The sequence below is a fragment of the Erythranthe guttata genome, chromosome 6 (genome assembly GCF_056151865.1).
Source record: "Erythranthe guttata isolate IM_541 chromosome 6, IM_541, whole genome shotgun sequence".
In the NCBI taxonomy this organism is placed as follows: Eukaryota; Viridiplantae; Streptophyta; class Magnoliopsida; order Lamiales; family Phrymaceae; genus Erythranthe; species Erythranthe guttata.
This window is the reverse complement of record NC_142538.1, coordinates 6,454,583-6,473,546: the sequence shown is the minus strand read 5'-3', so window position 1 is coordinate 6,473,546 and position 18,964 is coordinate 6,454,583. Positions and strand designations below refer to the sequence as shown.

At 32.3% G+C, this 18,964-nt stretch overlaps 2 protein-coding genes across 3 annotated transcripts; both read right to left on the bottom strand.

Moving 5' to 3' along the window:
- Window positions 1–3,723: 3,723 nt before the first annotated feature.
- On the bottom strand, window positions 3,724–6,468 carry LOC105951090 (NAC domain-containing protein 7). 2 transcript variants are annotated; one of them, XM_088819724.1, is made up of 5 exons: window positions 6,358–6,468; window positions 6,197–6,250; window positions 5,356–5,547; window positions 4,982–5,257; window positions 3,724–4,690 (listed from the first exon to the last, which is right to left on the bottom strand). In XM_088819724.1, the coding sequence occupies exons 3-5, from the start codon at window positions 5,513–5,515 to the stop codon at window positions 3,966–3,968; spliced, it is 1,161 nt and encodes a 386-aa protein (XP_088675850.1). In that variant the 5' UTR covers window positions 5,516–5,547; window positions 6,197–6,250; window positions 6,358–6,468; the 3' UTR covers window positions 3,724–3,965. The 2 variants fall into 2 exon arrangements, with proteins under 2 accessions (XP_088675850.1, XP_088675849.1); XM_088819723.1 differs by having other exon boundaries at window positions 6,197–6,462.
- Window positions 6,469–16,094: 9,626 nt separating this feature from the next.
- Window positions 16,095–18,583, bottom strand: LOC105951083 (putative pectinesterase/pectinesterase inhibitor 59). The gene is made up of 2 exons (XM_012974475.2): window positions 17,558–18,583; window positions 16,095–16,925 (listed from the first exon to the last, which is right to left on the bottom strand). Exons 1-2 carry the CDS (start codon window positions 18,534–18,536, stop codon window positions 16,231–16,233), a joined length of 1,674 nt encoding a protein of 557 aa, XP_012829929.2. The 5' UTR covers window positions 18,537–18,583; the 3' UTR covers window positions 16,095–16,230.
- Between the last annotated feature and the right edge of the window lie 381 nt (window positions 18,584–18,964).

Sequence of the window (18,964 nt, the reverse complement as noted above, 5' to 3'; positions counted from 1 at the left end):
GTTGATTTATGTATTTGATACACTAGAGATACTTTATTTATTCATTAATATTATTACTTTATTATACTATATAATGTAAACAAAACGACGGCGTTTTGTATTGCGGGGCGGGACGGGTTTCACGGGTATTAAAAAAAATTGGACCCGTCTTAGACCCAAACCCACGGTTCTTCGCCATTTTAGGACCCGATCCTATGGATGGATCTATCCTTCCGGTCCCAATGAGGCGGTTTTTCACGGGTTTGACGGGTGTAGCGGGTTGATGGGTCCAACTTGCTCACCCCTAGGTAAAATAGAAGCAAACAATGTTTTTTATAAGTAACTCTTTGGTAAAAATATTGTTAACTCAGAGTATTAGTGAAAATGAGCACTTATGTAAGAAGAAAGATCATCGAAATCAAATATAATGTCAGCGTATCATCCAATTGACAAATGAAAAGAAAAAAGAAAAACATTTAGCCAAAGAGATCGAGCTAAAGTTTCATAGAAGAATAAAATCAAATATATTACTTATTCATTATGTATTATATATCTGTCGACAATAAGGATGAGACAAGGGAGAAAACACTAATCACTGCGTTAAGAATGTGTTGTCTTACTTATGGCAGACTCATTACCCAAGATATAAGCAATGTCCCGAGTTTTGGGGCCGTAATCGCATCCGTCAAGTGCAGGCGAATTACATTTGAAGCCTTGCACTTGAAATATTTTTAAATGGGTGATTGTGAGATTCGAACTCAGGACCTTTCATTTGGCCTGTCTCTGATACCATGTTGAATGACCATCCCAACCAAAAGCTTAAGCTGTTAGTGTAATGTATCATTTAATATTAATATCTCCAATACGTATGTGATTGTTGTTGAATCCACCACAAACGAGGTCGAAATTCCTTCCTCTAAAATTGTATGTGATCAAAATGATAATTTCTGATTGTGAAGATGAATCTGTTCAACCTACTATAACTGTTTATGATTAAAATGTTGAGTCTAATGTGCCTCTTTTGAGTGATGATTTTTTCATCTGGTCGGGGCATATGAGAATTGAGAAGAGGAATTGGAAAAAAATGGGGAAATTGTACAAGAATTGGGGATGATGGCTAGAAGAGGAAGAAGATAATGAATTGAGGGAAATTACAAAAAAAAAGGTTTTTTAAACTTGGAAAGACAAAAAAATCCTTCTAAATCGCATGTGCAATGCGCGTGTATCCAATTCCGGCGATTTTAGCCTGAAAATGGGCAATGTGGCACAATTTATTAAGCTAGGGTGGGATCGGAGTTTTTTTTTTTTTTTTTTTTCGTTGAGGTTGTAATCCCCAAAAAAGAGCAAATTAAAATTTAGGCAATCTAATGTTATTTACCTTAAAATTAATTTGTTCTAGAATTTTGATCTTCTAGAATGAACTCTGACTTTGAAAAGGTCTAATGATTCTAATGAGTTCATACCGCTATATTCTTGTAAAACCCTTCTTAATTGAGAGAGAGAGAGAGAGAGAGAGAGAGAGAGAGAGAGAGAGAGAGAGAGAGAGAGAGAGAGAGAGAGAGAGAGAGTTTTTTCGAACTTTTTTGGGTCCGGGCCAAGTCCCAAGACATAAATGTTTTTTTGTTTAAAAATGATGAAGAACGTGATCATACAAAATCATACCAATCCACATGAAAAATTCCAGGCTTTTAATGATGTTAACTTCCATTGCACATTTGTACTAATACTCAAATACACTATATGGCCGGTTTTATGATCCTAGGCTGCAGTGCATGATATATATAATCATATATGTTTGTTTTAGTGTGTATATGTGTAGAGTTTTTTTACCTCAACCGGCCGACCAAAAAACATTCATTCACTTGAAAAGATGATTCCCTTTTTCTATTCCTAGGATTCATATGTTTGCCACACACACACACATATATATACACACACGCACATACATACATACATATATACTTTGATATGTCGATTATTACAAGACAAATGCTTCAGCTATATTTTCTTGAATAAGACATGAGCATAGCTTTTCGTACATTCCATATAAATATATTGCTCTTGTTTTTCTTGTTCTCTGCTGCTTTTCTTGGCTCCCTTTCAAATTCATCAATGGAAGAAATTGTGAATAATTCTGGTAATTAATATATACCCTTTTTTTTATTTTTACATCGTTCATCGTTTACAACAATCAGTGCATATATATATATATATATATATATATATATATATATATATATATATATATATATATATATATATATATATATAGTTTGCTCCAAGGAAGAGCTTCTTAATTCAACGGTCGAAATTAAAAAACAAAAGGGCTTTTCAAAGAAAATATTATTTTCCATTGCTTAACAACTTTACAGTTTGAATATATGCATGCTCTTCAACTTTCACTAAATCCCCTTCTGAAACGCATTTTCGTCGTTTTTTTAGAATTGAATATACATATTTATTTATTTATTTTGAGTCATATTATCACGTGACCTCTTGTTCTATAACATGAAACTTTCATATGGCGAGAAAAAAACCCTAGCTAGTATATATACGTATGCATCTTCGATTTCAATTTGATATTTCATCTCATATATATGCATCTTACGTATGCATGTCAAGTGTATGAACTATGTATGAAGTAATATTTGTTAAAGTACACACTTCTCATTACTTACTTATATATATATAAATAAATGTGGAATGACTATTAAACTAAATAAAATATGCAAAGGTAACACAAAAAATAAATTAGAAAATTTGTAAATGATATATTAATATGTTCTCAGACGTTGTTCGAGTATATATACTCATCGCTTAGAAAGCTTATTTGAGAAAAATATATATGTATATATCATCATGATAGCTAGGTTTTGTTATTAGTTATAAGTACTAGAGGGTTTACTTATGTGTAAAGGAGAAGAAAACTTTAGCATAAAGTCTTTTTGAGAACATTATATATATTTGTACCATACAAGAAGCTAACATACATACATGCATTAATGCCCGCGGCCGTATAGCCTGGCCTTCAAAGGGACGTCTATTTTGCCTTTTTCGCGACGATTAACAGCCAAGCAAGATCAAAGTCGCGATCACTCAAATTGGTTATTTACAAAAATGCTACCATTAAAATATATAACCAGGTGATCGATCAACAAGCTACTTTTGTTCTGCTCATTGCCCAATTTTAATCATTCTCCACTAGGTGTTTTATCAGTAGGAAAAAAAAATCACAATTCGGAGTTCTTTAGACTTAATTGGTTCGTAAAAAAATAAAAAATAAAAATAAATTAAAATTTGTAATAGGATTTAGTGGACTATATTATCCTTCAATATATGTATAAAATAAATCCTCTTCAAACTTTATATTAATCGTCACTTTGGACGAAAAAATTCAAATTATAATTTAATATTATGAATTATATATTATATTTAATGAATGATAATATATATTCCACCAAATTAAAATGAATAGGTTTAATGAATTTGACTATTTGGATAATCTATTATTAATTAATATTTTGATTTTCAGATTGAAGAATATTTTTTTTGGGACTTTTTGGATGTAAAAGTTGTTATTTGGGACTATCTGGTATTTTTCACATTAAATTAATTTGCTTATATATTAATCCTGCAGTTTTAATTTCTTAGCTAATTAGGGTTTCTTGACTTTGAGTTTGGAAAATAAATGACATTTTATAATACAAAAGGGGAATTAATACATATATATATTTTAAATTTACTGCTCAATGCATTATACGTTTACACAGTTTCGCTATTATTAGTTATTACATCGGCAATGGATCGGAGAACGATTCATTATCCGATATTACCTTAAATTATCTTACAAGATATACAACAAATAATCTTTTACTATATTATCAGTTTTATTATTTACAAGAAACTGTATAAAATGATGATACTTCCTCCCGAAAAAAAAATATCACAACATGTACAGTCTTGTTTCGTTTTATCGAGATCACGATTCACTTCCACAGATCAATCGGACAACTAGAAGACGAAGTCGAGGCGTTATTCTCCTGCATAGTTTCTTGCTTGCTGTTCAAGTTACCCCCCATATTCATATTATTCGATTCTTGAATCGCTGCATTAATAATAACGCTATCGTTTTCTTTCGAAACAACTTCCTCTTGGCTGAGCTGCGACGCAACAAACTTATCGAGTACCCTCCAATCCGTCACCTGATCTTCGGACAGTACTTCACTAATATTAATATTGTTTCCGAACAAATTCGTACTCGTCTGAAAATTGTGATCGAAATTGCTCCTAGGGTTTACATTGAGTGCACCTCCCTCAAAAGACGAAGCTTGCGGCTGAAGCAACTTCGGACTTTCTAGAAGTGGAAGCTGATGAAGAAAGTGATTGTGATTATTATTATCGGACGGGATTCCGCTATACTGCAAGTAACTAATCATCTCCATCTTCGAATTCTTGCAAGATGTATTATTACTATTATTATTATTGATATTATTATTATTGTTGTTGTTATTATTATTATTATTATTATTATTATTATTATTATTATTATTATTATAAGGATGGTTGTAATAAGAATGGTGGTGCTGCTTTGGTGAATCCATGTCTGGCATGAACGAAACATGATCCTCGTACCAAATTGGCGAATCGTGTTCGCTGTGTTTCTGCGTCGACGCTATTTTCTTCTTGAAAACCCTGCACACTACCCATCCTTCTTCCTGTTTTAATTTATTTATTTCCAAAAGAAATAAAAAAATATTATTCGTAAAAAAATAAGATAATTTAATATAATATATAGAATAAGAAAAAAAAATTTAAAAATCAAGAGCTATTTTATTAGGGTTTTTTTTTTTTTAATTTCATGCAGGCACATAAGCTAAACCTAGTTTATAGCTTCTACATAAATAATAATTAATAACTAATAGATGCACATTCTTGTGATTACCTAAAATGTCATATAATTAATTGTTGTATTTGAAAAATTAAAATTTAAAGAAATAAAAACTTGCCTGAGGGGCTCCATTTTCGTCAGTCTCGAGTCGATATTCGTGCATAATCCAATCGGATTTTTGACCATTCGGTGCTCTGCCTTTATAAAAAACCAAAGTTTTCCTCATTCCAATTAAATCATGTTTCGAATAAATCGCCTTGTCGCGCCCCGTTGCCTTCCAAAATCCAGCTGCGGTAGCTCTATTCGTACGAGTTCCGGTTGGATACTTCTTGTCTTTGTGGCTAAAGAAGTACCATTCATCTCTCTCTTCTGTTCCTATTCTGCAAAGCTCTAACGAATACAAGCACAAAATTAATTAATTAACATTTATAATTCTATTTAATTGGAAAAAAAAACATATTACTTATAATATAATATAGATATATTACCTTGAAGATCCCAAGGCTCAATTCTGTAAAGATCAACATCTTTAATTATATCTAGATCAATACGCTTCGAATTAATTTTCCTTCTAAGATAATAATCGACAAGTTCTTCTTCGGTAGGATGGAACCGGAATCCAGGAGGAACGTGCGAAAATGTATTCATAATTCTTCGTTTACTAATCCGATAAAAAAAACCTGCAATTTATCAACATAAGTTTTTTTTTATGGATCGAGTGATTAACTACTAGAATTTTCAAATATATCTGATTTAGTACATATTTATATATTATTTACTAATTGCTACTGTTTTGAAGTAGTACCTATACAATTATTTTATTAATTACTAAGCAAAATAATTATTAACAAAACAAATCCCAAACTTAATCATGAAAAAAATTCAATCAAGATATAAGAATGAACATTTTATTTTTATTTATTAATTTTTTTTACTGCAATACATACATGATATGCCTAACCATATGATTCGACATGAGTATATATATAATATAATGTCGATAAGATCGAAAAGCCCAGTTTTGAATTCACATTCTTAGTAACGAAAAGATCGAAATAAACGTTAAGAAAATGTTTTGATCAAGCTTTAAAAAAAATTAATAAATAAGTAAAAAAAATCTTTTCTTTGATTTTTTTTTAATAGTTTGAATGAATTTATGTCTTATGTATGTAGGTGTGAAATAATCAACAAACTAAAATTTTCTTTTCATCAGAGGGTTGTTAATTCGCACACTAATGAAATCATGATTGCTTAAAACACGCATGAAATCATAACATCATGAGAGAGAGAGAGAGAGAGAGAGAGAGAGAGAGAGAGAGAGAGAGAGACCTTGAAAATCCGAGTGATCTGCACACTACTTCACGGATCTAGGCACACAGAGAACTTCAATTGATTCATCCAAAAAAATTAATGGAAAGTTTGAGTGTAGATCAAAAGACAAAGAAAAGACAAGAAAATGACCAAAAGAAGATGAAACAAAGGTTTTTCACCTCGGGAATTGAACCCTCATCAACTACTGTCTTAACTACACGCAGTGTCTTCTTCCTGTCGGCCCGGCCCGGCCCGAATGATCAGATCCCGATAAAAAAGGGGGTTTTCTTCTTTTTTCTGTAACAGAACAAAAAATACTTTTCTTCTTTTAAAAAAAAGAAGAAAAGAAAACCCTAGTGGCTGAGCAAGAGAAACATGAATGAACAAATGGGACTTATATTTATACGAAGCAAAAACACACTACCAAACTCATGATCGTTAGAGAGAGAAAGAGGAAGAGAGAGAGAGAGAGTTTGATGATGAAAGGTTTGATTAAATAAATAATATTTATATATTTTGATTGTGTCTCGCTGTCAGCAGTGACCAGAATTGCTGTGAAAGCTTTTTTTTCTGAGCGCTAGAAAAAATGGGGCGGAATTGCCCACCCGCAACTGATAGAGACCTCTTAATTTTTGCGCAGAATTTAATGGTAAAGTACTGTCACCCCCGAGATAATGTTAAATTATAAAAAAAATCTTCTTATTTGGATAATTACAATCAACCATTAAGTATGAATTTTCTTTTACGTTCACTTTTATAATGTCAAATTCAACATAATATTCTAGATTCCGTGGATTTTTTTCTAGTTTGTACTTGTTTTGCGCAAAAATGCAGTTTGCTGATACACCACAATCTGTTATTTACAAGCCAAGAGACACATCTTATGATCATCTTGTTTCAAAATGTGGAACTCGAAACCACTACAAGAAAATGCAAAATAGGCAACGATTTCTTTATCGACGAAATGAATTCCGTTGCCAATAGTTATATTTTAGCAACAAATTATAGTATTTGTGGCTAAAGAATAACGTTTTTGTAACAAGATATTTTTGTTGCCTTTGAATCTCATAGGCAACGAAACATATTGTCGTTAATAATATCGTATATATTTTACAACGAATTTAATGTAAGACAACAACTTTATTGTTGCAAAAGAGTATTTCTTTTTGCTACGATACAAAATTGTAGTAAATACATTTACAATGGCAACAAATTTTTTTTTTTGTGAATAAGTGACGAAAGACAACGAAATATTTTGTTGTAAATCCCCCAAGTGATTTGACAACAAAAGATAATCGTTGTAAATTTAAAAACCAACTTTTTTTCTTGATTTTAATTATATATATATATATATATATATATATATATATATATATATATATATATATATATATATATATATATAATATGATAAGAAAAATCTTATTTGTTTATATTAACTATAATAACTCATAATTTTTTTGTTAAGTCAGTTGTTTATATGATTTTAAAAAATTACTATATATAAGTAATGGTAGATGTTATATTTATAATTAAATTTTATTTTAAATTATTTTTTAAACATAAAAAATACATATAGTAAATTTAATATTGCAAAGATGAACTTATAAGAATATTCATAGTTGACGGGTAATTATAATTATCCAAATATAAGGAACTTTTTCGTAATTTAACCTTAGGTCAGGAGGTGTCCGTAATTTACCCTTCAATTTAATTATTTATTCAATAATATTTTATATTGGTTAAGAAAATAACTAGGTTTAGTTCTATATATATTATTTTTAAATAGAGCTACTTATCGTGCTACATTATTACTTTTTTATTAGAGTATTTTTAAAATAATAAACAATCTCATATTGGAATGTTTTCCAGAAAAGAATATCTGGTAAATTAAGGATATGACATGTGTAATGTGTTAGTTTAAAAGGGGAAAAAAGTATGATCTTATTGTGGTGTTCAAGTTTCTTTTCTTATTTCTAGCTTTCTTTTCATCTTTGCTTTCAACTTATCTTTTTTCCAAGTTGGTGTTTCATGTATTCAGGTGTAGTAATTGTTGGTTTAAATTTATTGAACGTGTTACGTGTCACGAATTTAATTTTGGTCGAACTCATCACACATAAATTTTTACAGTGCATTTTACCTTTTTGTGTTATTTGGTATTATGAAATTTCAATTTTAAGGTCACAAAGAATACAAAATTTATAATAATATTGGTATTGTGTCTAATTTTAGAGGGACAAAGTCGTAATTTTTGGAACTATTTTTTAAAGTAAAAATTGGAAAGAAAATCAAAATCTAATATGCATCTCAATTTCCTTTTAAAAAAAATCGCAAAATTTTGAACTTGAAACTTTCAAAACAAAAAGTATTGTTCCAAAAAAATATCGGATCGAAATAATTCAAAATTTTATTTCCAATTCCTACCCCTACTAATCCACGGTTATTTATATACTACATTCAGTGAAGATTACACCGGTTGATTTCTATAGTTGGTCTACACACATCAATGTAGGTGTGGGTGTGTATGTATATATTAATGGTAAAGATCTACCCAATGTATTTCACCCAATGTAGCATAGAATAAACCGTAATCCACTCCTATACAAAAATCCTGTATAAAAGTACTGCAATTGATGAAGGTTGAAGCTGACTGAAACTTATTAGATATTTAATTAAATATAAACTAAGTAAAATGCAGAATATAATTAAAAAAATATGAATTATAATTGAGTTTTTGGAGAGGGAGAAAAATCACATTTTTGAAATTATTTAAAAAATTAATATCAGATTTGTCTCAAAGATTTAGAGAAGCTTCTTAGTTTAATTTCTAGGGCCATAAACGCACTTTCATAATTCCTCTTCATAGTTCTGAAATTAAAATACTAATTCTTTTTAGGTTTTGTATTCTATTGAATTGACTTCTTAAATAATTCGTTTTAAATGGAGACATAAATAAAAGCCCTAGCTCCTGACTCACTTAACAAGGTACGTTACATCCTTTATATCTGAATTACCTAAAATTCATGTTGTTTTACATAGTCACCTGTTTGCATAGGCAACTACTGACTTGGGTGTCTGAAGGTTTTTCACAAAATCAACCACCGGAATCACCATACCCTTACAAGTTCAAGACTCGAAGATTTTCAGCTCCCGACATGGCGACGACTCTACATAGATAAGTTACTCGCGTGCAATGGTCATACCCTAGTGTTTATATTTAATCACCTAAAGATGGGTGATCCAACACAAAATCAATATAATTTCTTTTTTTCTTTTTCATTTCTTTTCTTTTTGATCACTTGATTAAATGGAACATTCTCAAGGCCTAAAACCAAAACCCCATGTGTCAAAATGGGGAAAAATAATGGACCCCCTTTGAACCCAATTGTGTTTCTTGTCCCTACCAATTCTTGTCTATCACTATTCACTAGTGACCAAAAATGGGCCCCACAAATGCGCACGGTTCGAACTTGATTTCTATGGGACATTTCATTTTTCTGTGGGGGATTATTGAGTGCTAATTATATGCAACAAAGACTTTGTATGGTGACAAATTATTTCGATGTTTGTTATATTAATGATTCTAGTTCTAATTTTGTCTCGTCTCATTTAATTTTATGTTGTTAGCTTGTCAATTTCCTAAATTATGAGCACAGCGGTTGATTGTTCCACTCATAAAATCTACACTCTCGTAGATGCGAGTCACACCAGACACGTAGATCATACTGGACTAACTGTGACAGACTCCATTTGGCGATCGCCAGAAAGATGATTCGAACATAGATCAATTAATAGACACAAATTCACTTATTCCAATCGTTAGGCCATCCATTGCAGGATATTCTCAAACTTACTCGAATAATTAGTTACTAGAGAATCTATGAAATATTAAGCTCGTACAATTTTTTTTCTTCAAGTATTGTGCTTGTTACACCTAATAAAATATAGTGTTTTTTTTTTTTTTTTTTGTGATAGATCTAATAAAATGAGACGAGGACAACATCTTATACTTACTTATACACATGTATGACAAAAAATATTTAGTAAAATTAGTCGAATGTAGCATCTAACAAACCATTTCTTTTTACTGTTTGTTGAAAACGAATAGGGTAATTTTTACATTTAGAGGGTTTACACGTACTCGACCACGAGTTTAGCAAAATTTAATAAAAAGGAAACGCATAAACTTTCCAAAGGACGACGCGGATTCATGAAATCGATAATATCGATTAAATATATTTTGTGTAATTTGTTCACTTAAAAAGAATTAAGAAAATATTTATGATATTATATAATATATTATTTTTTGGTAATAAAGTCACTCCTCCATAATATCATATAAAATCCCAAGACATGATTGAACTTACCAGCTTATTCTTGCTCGTCACTAATACGCTTCTCATCCACTACCGACTCTCATCATTCTACTCACTCTAATGTAACACACACACACACACACACACATATATATATATATAGACCATCATCATGTACTTTTCATCACTATATATGTAAATTAAATCAAAAAAAAAATTTAAAAATTAAAAATTAAAAAAAAAATCTTAAGTTTAACTAAAAGATGGTTTAACTAATTAAGTCCATTTTGATCACTTCGGTCTTCACATGTGTTTCGAATTGATGTTGCATTATACATATTATAATGCTGGAGATATGAATATTAAATGATGGATCTTAATTCAAGTTTTTGGATAACGTGGTCGTCCAATGTAGGACTAGAGCTAGGCAAATGAAAGGTTTGTGTTTTAATCCCACCGCCATCCATTTAAAAAAAAAAATCAACGTGCAATGCTTCAGGGACGAAAATGTGCAGCTTAAATTTTGAAATGAATTTCTAGATTCTGATTTTTTGTATCAGTCGGTAAGAAAAAAGTTCCCGATGTAACTTTCAGATATAGCGTCCGAAAGACGGCCGTATGTATGTTTTATTAGTGTAATCTACCCAAGATGTTGTTTGTCTTAATTTACTTAAAAGATCCAATGCATCTTTTAAGATTTTATGACCTTATAGAATGTTAGATCTTACTTTTGAAGACAGTTCTTCAGATGTTTGGTTAATTAACTATGGATTATTAAATTATAAGATGTTATAATTGGTAATTTTATAATATTATTATTGTAAAAACCAAAGGAGGGAGCTAGCTAATGTAAAACTTAATTTAAAAATAAATTAATATATTTTTAAACTACTAATTTTTAATGTAATATTTTTTTCTTAAACAATTACTAAGCTAATTAATTTTTGAGAGCTCATAATAAGTTCCTAAAATATCCTATAAGATGACAACAAACTTATAATTCTGCATTTAGGGTCCGTTTGTGTAAATTCATTTTAAACAGTTGATAAGTTCTTACATCTAATAAGTTATCTTTAGTGTCGATAAGTTGTTATGTCTTATTTTTATAATTAATTTATAAAGTGTTTGGATAATAATCTTATAATCATTTTTTACTTATTTTAAGATCTTAAATAAAAAGTTTGGGTATATGTGCTTTCTAAAAAACAATCTTATTTATTTATCGGCAGCTTAATTTTTGAATTTTTAAATTTTTAAATTGTCAAACATTTTAAAAGAACTTATAAACTCTTAAATATTTTACAAAGTTTTTTTAACGGCTTATAAGTTTAGCCAAACCCCCTATTATTTGATAGTATTGGTTATACCTTTTTTCCAAACAATTAATAACAAAATTATTTTACTGATTTTTTTTTTTTTTTTTGTTTTTGTTTTAGCTCTAATCCATACTGTTAACAAACCAAAAGACATTATCGGATTATAATGTTTGAGAAAGAAAACGCGGAATCTTGGCATGACATCATTGCACCCGTGCTAACGGATTGGGTGGTGAGTGGGGAAACGGCGTTCTGTGATGACGTGTTAACGTCTGAATGGAAGAATTCTACGCGAACCAATGGCATCGCGGAGCCCCTACTTTTTCTGGGTCCCACTATCCGCATTAATCTCACGGCGTACCGGAGCCCTATATTATAATATATTTTCTTCCCGCTTTTTTCTTGTTAATATTTTTTGTGGGCCTACGCGGATTTCGCTTTGGGTGCATGCCACGTTAAACATTACAAAGACAATAATACCCCCATTGCTCCAAAATTAACCACCTCACTTTAGAAATTCCCTGCAAAAAAATTCATTAAATGACGTTTATTTTGACCCCAAAAAAATTCAATTTTTTTTTTACAAATAAAACCATAATCAAACATATATCGACACGACCCTATCAAGAAACGGTCGACAAGAAAATTCGAATTTGGCTCGATTAACACTTTTTCTTTTCTCCAATCATTAGACAAATGGATTATGATGTTAGAGATATTGTTTTGTTTCATATAGTCTCTCACCTTATGTTTCTCTCACAACAGATATATTTTTTGAAGGGCAACAAAGGGTAACTATGGAAGTAATCCTTTTCTTGCAACAATTTGGAGAAATGATACGTCTACCATTTACCAAGGTCCTTAATGCGAATATAGGGGGCGCTCTTCTGAATTCTCGTTGAAAGGCCCCAAACTCCGATATGGTTAAAGTTAGTTTTGAAACGGCGGTCAACTCATCGGATGGTATAGTGGGTATCGGGCGGCAAGGTCGCATACGGGCGAATGTTTGGTTGGTCTTCGACCCAACTTCAGCGAAAACAGTTGCTGTGTTTTATGCGGTAGAATTTACCGAACATACACTAGTCGAAGAATGACTTTCACACAACCAATAAAATTAATATTATAAAATTATACTAGTTTAAAATAGAAATAAGTCATCTTATAATAATAAGTGTGTGTCTGTGATTTTTTTTATTTTTCTTTTTCCTAGAGAGAGAATAAGTAGAACCTAATGAACTCTACTTTATAAATAGAGCAAATTACTGCACCCCTGTCCCCTATGGTACGGCCAAATTACGAGAAAAAAAAAACTTCTTGTTTAGGTAGTCGCAACCACCCTCTCCTTTTAAATATTTTTATATAAAATTTATGTAATTCGATTATTTACCAAACCAAATCATATATTCAGTTCGGTAAACGGTATGAAATGTTAGCGTATCGAAATTCGGTTCGGTTTTACCGATTTAATATCCTTAAATTTACCTTCGGATGGTATTTTCATAAAATAATACATAGTTGAGGGAGGTGACTGTAATTATCTAAATAGAAAGGCGGTTTTCGTAATTTGACCATAACTCTATCCTTAGAGCAACTCCAATGCTAGATATCAAAATTGAGTTATCAAATACTCATTTGATATTTGAGAATTATTTTAATATTGATTTAAAATTCATCTACTCCAACCATGGTTATCAAATTAATTATCAATTGGAAGTTTATTGGTGGTTTTATTTGTAATTGCCACGTGTCAACTTCTGATTGAATGATTAGGAGGTTACATTTTTGATAACTCAATTTCCAGCAAGTATTTTTACAACCCAAAAGATGAATTATCAAAATGGAAACCTCATTTGATAACTCCATTGGAGTAAAAGATTTCTATTTTTATGTATGTAAATGGGAGTTAAATGTTTGAATACTCTATTTGATTACCCCATTGGAGTTGCTCTTATAAATATCTAGGAGTACTTGTAGAATTATACCTAGCTATATAATGAGTACATGATACTCAAGTAGTATATAGTAAGAAATACAACTAGGCCACATGTAATGGAGATATTCACATAAATAATCATTTTGAAGAGCACAAATGAATTAAGGAAAAAAAATGGTATTTTGACATACATATATATATATATATATATATATATATATATATATATATATATCCGAATCAGCTCTACAGTTACAATTTACAGATTTATCATCCATGTATATACGGTTAACGGTTAACACTTAAAACGGAAAAATAAAGGGTTTATTAGGGAAAACCCCCTTGTTCATATTTTCTAATGAGGTAGATCCAATTTTTTTTCCCCTTTTTGAGATACACCCAATTTTGCCAACTTGGCAAAATATATTATATAATTTCCCTTTAATACCCCTGTTTTATTATTAAACGGCATTTATTTCCTTTAATACGTGATTTGAGATTTGCTGATACGTTGCCTAAAATCACGGAATAAATTTACGTGAGATCATTGGCCGTTATATCAAATCGTGTACAATATTTTTTGAAGATTCTCTTCATCGTTCCAGCGGGTTTTATCGTCATTGAAGATTTCTGCACCGTCGTGGAAATAGGATCGATTTTTGAGCGTTTGTTGTTGGACGTTGTTAAGCGGGTATGAATGCGTTATTCGTTTTTATTTTTTGCTCAATATCCATGATTGTCGTGTACGGTGGTTAGAAATTTTTAAGAGTTGTGTTGATACTTGATTCTATTAAGTAGAACGTTTTTTAACAAAATTATTCCGTCATATATATCGTTTTTCTTGGCCGATGATGTTTGTTTGGAAGAGGATTGACAGAGTTAGAAGAGGATGGTTCACGCAGATCGGACCAGAGTTGTTTTATATGAGCTTCGTAGTTGGTTTATGCAATAATCGGAATAATTGTCCGCTTTGGTCGAGTTCATGTTTTTATCCCGATCGATAGTTGGTTTATTTGTTTATAACAGTCGATTTAAGTGTGCTGGGTAGTACATTAAAATATAGTTCGTAGTCTTTTTTAATTTAGCGTATGAATTTTGCATTTTAAGTTTATTTTTGATGATATTAATGTATTATCATTCAAATGTATTTGCAGTCTATTTAATTATTTTTTAGTATTCTGCATTTTTAATTTTGTTTCATGATTTTAGGTTTTTTCGATGGCGAATTTCGTACGGATTTTGTTGAGGTTTGGTGGGTTGATTGCTATAAAGAGGTGTTTACGATGTAATGGCTCGGTAACTTCGGTTAAGTGTTAAACCGTTGTAATACAGTAGTATACTATTATGAATACCGTATGATACTACCATTATCAATTTATTATACTATTATGAGATTATTAATGTACTAGAGCTTTTTAACTCGACATATTGGTTTGATTGTGTTATGATGTGTTTTATGTATTTTATCAAAACCCTTGATTGAAATTATGAGATTATTAATGTACTATTTTATTGGTTATGTGGAATACTTTACGTTGGTGTTGTTCTCAATGTTCTTGTCATTTCAGTGGTATATTGTTTGTAACACAATTTCATATCAATATTATAACCGTAATATACTATCATAGCAGATTAATGTACTATATTGAAATTATTAATATACTATGTGGTTGAATAATACGGGATCCATAGTCTATTAACGAGATCCATAGTCGAATTAGATCAATAAGATAGTCTATTACATGATATAAGGAAAATTGCCCTAATTGATTAGTATAACAAACATATTATTCAGTTTCCATATATATTATTATTTTTTCATATATATTATTATTTACCCTAATCGTTTTCATATAATAAGGAAAATTACCCTAATTGATTAGTATTTCAAACAAACATATTATTCAGTTTCCATATATATTATTATTTTTTCGAATAGTCAATTAATTAAACCCATAGTCGAATTAGATACATGGGATAGTCTATTAAAAGATATGAGACAGTCTATTAATTTTAAAAAGGTAAAGTAACGGGATTTGTGGGATTTGATTGAGGGTAATTATGTAATTACGAAAAGTTTGGGCTTTTATCAAAATGGCAAATTTAAATTTGGGTCTACCCTTATTATTTGAATGTTTAAGGGGGTTATATCTAATAGACCCAAAAATAAAACTATTATATCAACAAAAACTATTCGACTGGATAGAACTCATTTCCAAAAGCTAGCTCAAAGAGAGACTGACTGTTCATTTCATATATAAATGTGCATAACTACGCGTGTTACAAATTTTCGATATGCGACAAACAACAACCTTAGTTTCTTATATTCTTTTTATGGATTGACAAATAAATTGAACAATTCTAAGTAACGTTCATTAATTTCTGTCATAATGGCATGACATGTAAAAAATTAATCAACTAATAAATCACTAAAAAAAGAATTACATAATAATTAACAAGACGTGTAATAATAAATAATAATACAAGTTACAACCCAGCAATAAATGGGACCCCAGTGGAAGGCAACCACGCCCGACCCGCGATAAGACTCCCCACAGTGAACCGGTTTGCCACGTTCGGGCTCGTAATAATATGGTAACCGGGCCATTTGACCCGGTTCCTAGACGACCCGCCCGGCCCGAAATTCTTGTACTCCCCATAATAAAGTGTACTCAACGCGAAATCCGAATCCTCCCACCTCGACCACCCTTCGGGGACCACAAACCCGTCGATGAAGCTCTTCATAATCACGGTCCGAGAGTACTGCTGCCACGGTCGGCCCAAATACGTCTTGAACGAGGCGACGACGGGTTTCAGATCCGGGGCGGGCATTATCCGGGAGTTGTGGATGGATATACCCGTGTTCTGAAACGGGTCACCCCGGCCCTGGGCCGTGACGACGTTGGCCTGGCCCACCAAGGGCTTCCGGACGTAGATTATGCAGTTCTGGAACACGACGGCCGCGTTCCCGAAGATGAAGTCGATCGTGCCGTAGATGTAGCATGATTTGTAGAACTGGCGCTGCGCGTGGACGAAGAGCGTGTCTTGGTAGCCCTCGAACGCGCATGCGTAGAACACGGAGAGGTCGGAGGCGGAGCGGAGAGCCACCGCCTGGCCCTTTTGTGGGCCCGCGGTGTTCCGGAATGTGATTCCTCGCGCTATGAATCCGATGCCGTCGATTCCTGAAAAAATTAATGTCAAATATAATTCGAGCTTTTTTCGCCTTGATGGAAATTACTTGGGGCTAATTAAATAAAGTGCTAAAAAAATTTAGACTCAAGCAACTGGTTGATTAACAATTTTGAATCACAAGTCACAACATGTTAATTAATTAGCCATTAAGCTAGATATGTTGTCCATGCAATTGATTGATTATATATAGCTTCTCAATCTTTATTTTTTTAACAAAAGAATCCGCAGACACTTATATTTGTACTGGGTAAACTCTCTTAATTTAAAATAAGTTAATAACCCAACCCACAAATTGTACTTAAAAAATCATATGCGACGAGTTCGATCAAGATAAATCTGTTCTTAACTACCACAAAGAATAGTTACATTTAATCACTTTTCAAAGTCAACTGTACCGATTGGTCAAAGTAATAACATTATCACGTTAATTCTGCAACATGCATGCTAATTGAAAAGAAAAAAAAAGTACAAAAAATACTGAAATTAATAAAATGCAAACAACAATAAAATCTTAATTTAAAAAAAAAATAATCGAAACTATGTTGTCTAATTAGAAAAACCACGAGCTAATTAATTAAAACCCTAATAATTAAATAATTAAAGCGGGGCGAAGAGAGTTTACCAAATGTTGCAGAACTGTAAGTAGTGAAACCCGCCGCCACGCTCCGGCTGCCGGTGATGACGGTGTACCTCAACCCATCTCCGACAAGCATCACTTTATTCATCGTCCTGCTCACCAGAATATTCTCCCTGTACACTCCTCTCTTCACGTACACCACCACCCTCCCATTCCCCACCCTCCTCGCCGTCGCGTAGTCAATCGCCGCCTGCACCGACCTAAAACTCCCCGCTGACCCATCCTGCGAAACCACCACGTTCGCCTTCGCCGCCAGCGCCATGTCCTGCAACAGCTTCCTATCCCCGCCGGAAACCCACCCCGGAAACCCCCGACGGCCACCCCCCCCCGCCGCCGCCGCCGACGAGTTTCCTCCGCCGCCGCCGCCGTCGAGGAGGAGAGCTCCGTTTGTGGCCAAGCAGTTGCTTATAAGCTCGGAAACATTCCCCGATAGAATCGGGGAAGTAAACTTAGTCACGTTCAGGTCACGTGACCCGGATCGGCAGATCTCGATATTCGTGAGGGCGGTGCTCAGCCACGTCTGGGCGTCGAAAACCGTAAACGTGGCGTTCGTTTGGATGTTGTTCAACGTGCTGGTGAGCTGGAGGATTGTGTTCTCCATCAGCTTATTGCAATCTCTATACACAATAGCTTTTCTTTTGCTCCGGCAGCCCGACCCGCTTACATTGGCCCGGGTTTGGGCGTCTATGGCCCGCTCCAGTGAGGCAACTATAGTCATGGTCCGGAAATCTTCCCGGGTTTTCGGGTCGAACCGGGCCATGAAGTAGTTGCAGGGCTCTGGGTGGGGTGTCGTGCTGCACCACCACCCGATGCCCTTTTTGGTAATTTCGTCATCCGCGTGTATTTCTTTACTGAAAATAATTACGAAAAGAACGAAGACGACGAAGAAGGAGGATTTAGGGTTATAATTAGTTATTATGATGGTCATGGTTTTATTTAAATTTGGAGAGTTTAATTGAACCATGATAAAAGGGAAAGTAGGGGTTTGAATTTGTGCAAGGGTATTTCTTCTTATAGAAGTATATATTTTTGAGAGTTGGGATTGTTTGAAATGGAGGGAAATTAAATGAATAGAATAAATAAATTAATAAATTAATTAGTTTGATGAAAGTTGAAATTTGAAGTATCTTTAAAATGACGAGATCCTTGTTTCATGGATCACTGCCATTACACTCAAGGTGCATGGGATTTAAGTATTTTAGAGAGGGGGTTTAATTTAATTTGATTTAATTGAATTTAATTTAATTTGCCGTATCATCGTGTCAAGAGCCATTGATTAGAACATGTTGAAGATTGCATTAAATTTAATTTGTTGTAATTTGTTGGAAAAGGGAAGCATCTTATATGTATATTTTAAAATAAATGGATATTGCATGCTATTTTATTTTTTAA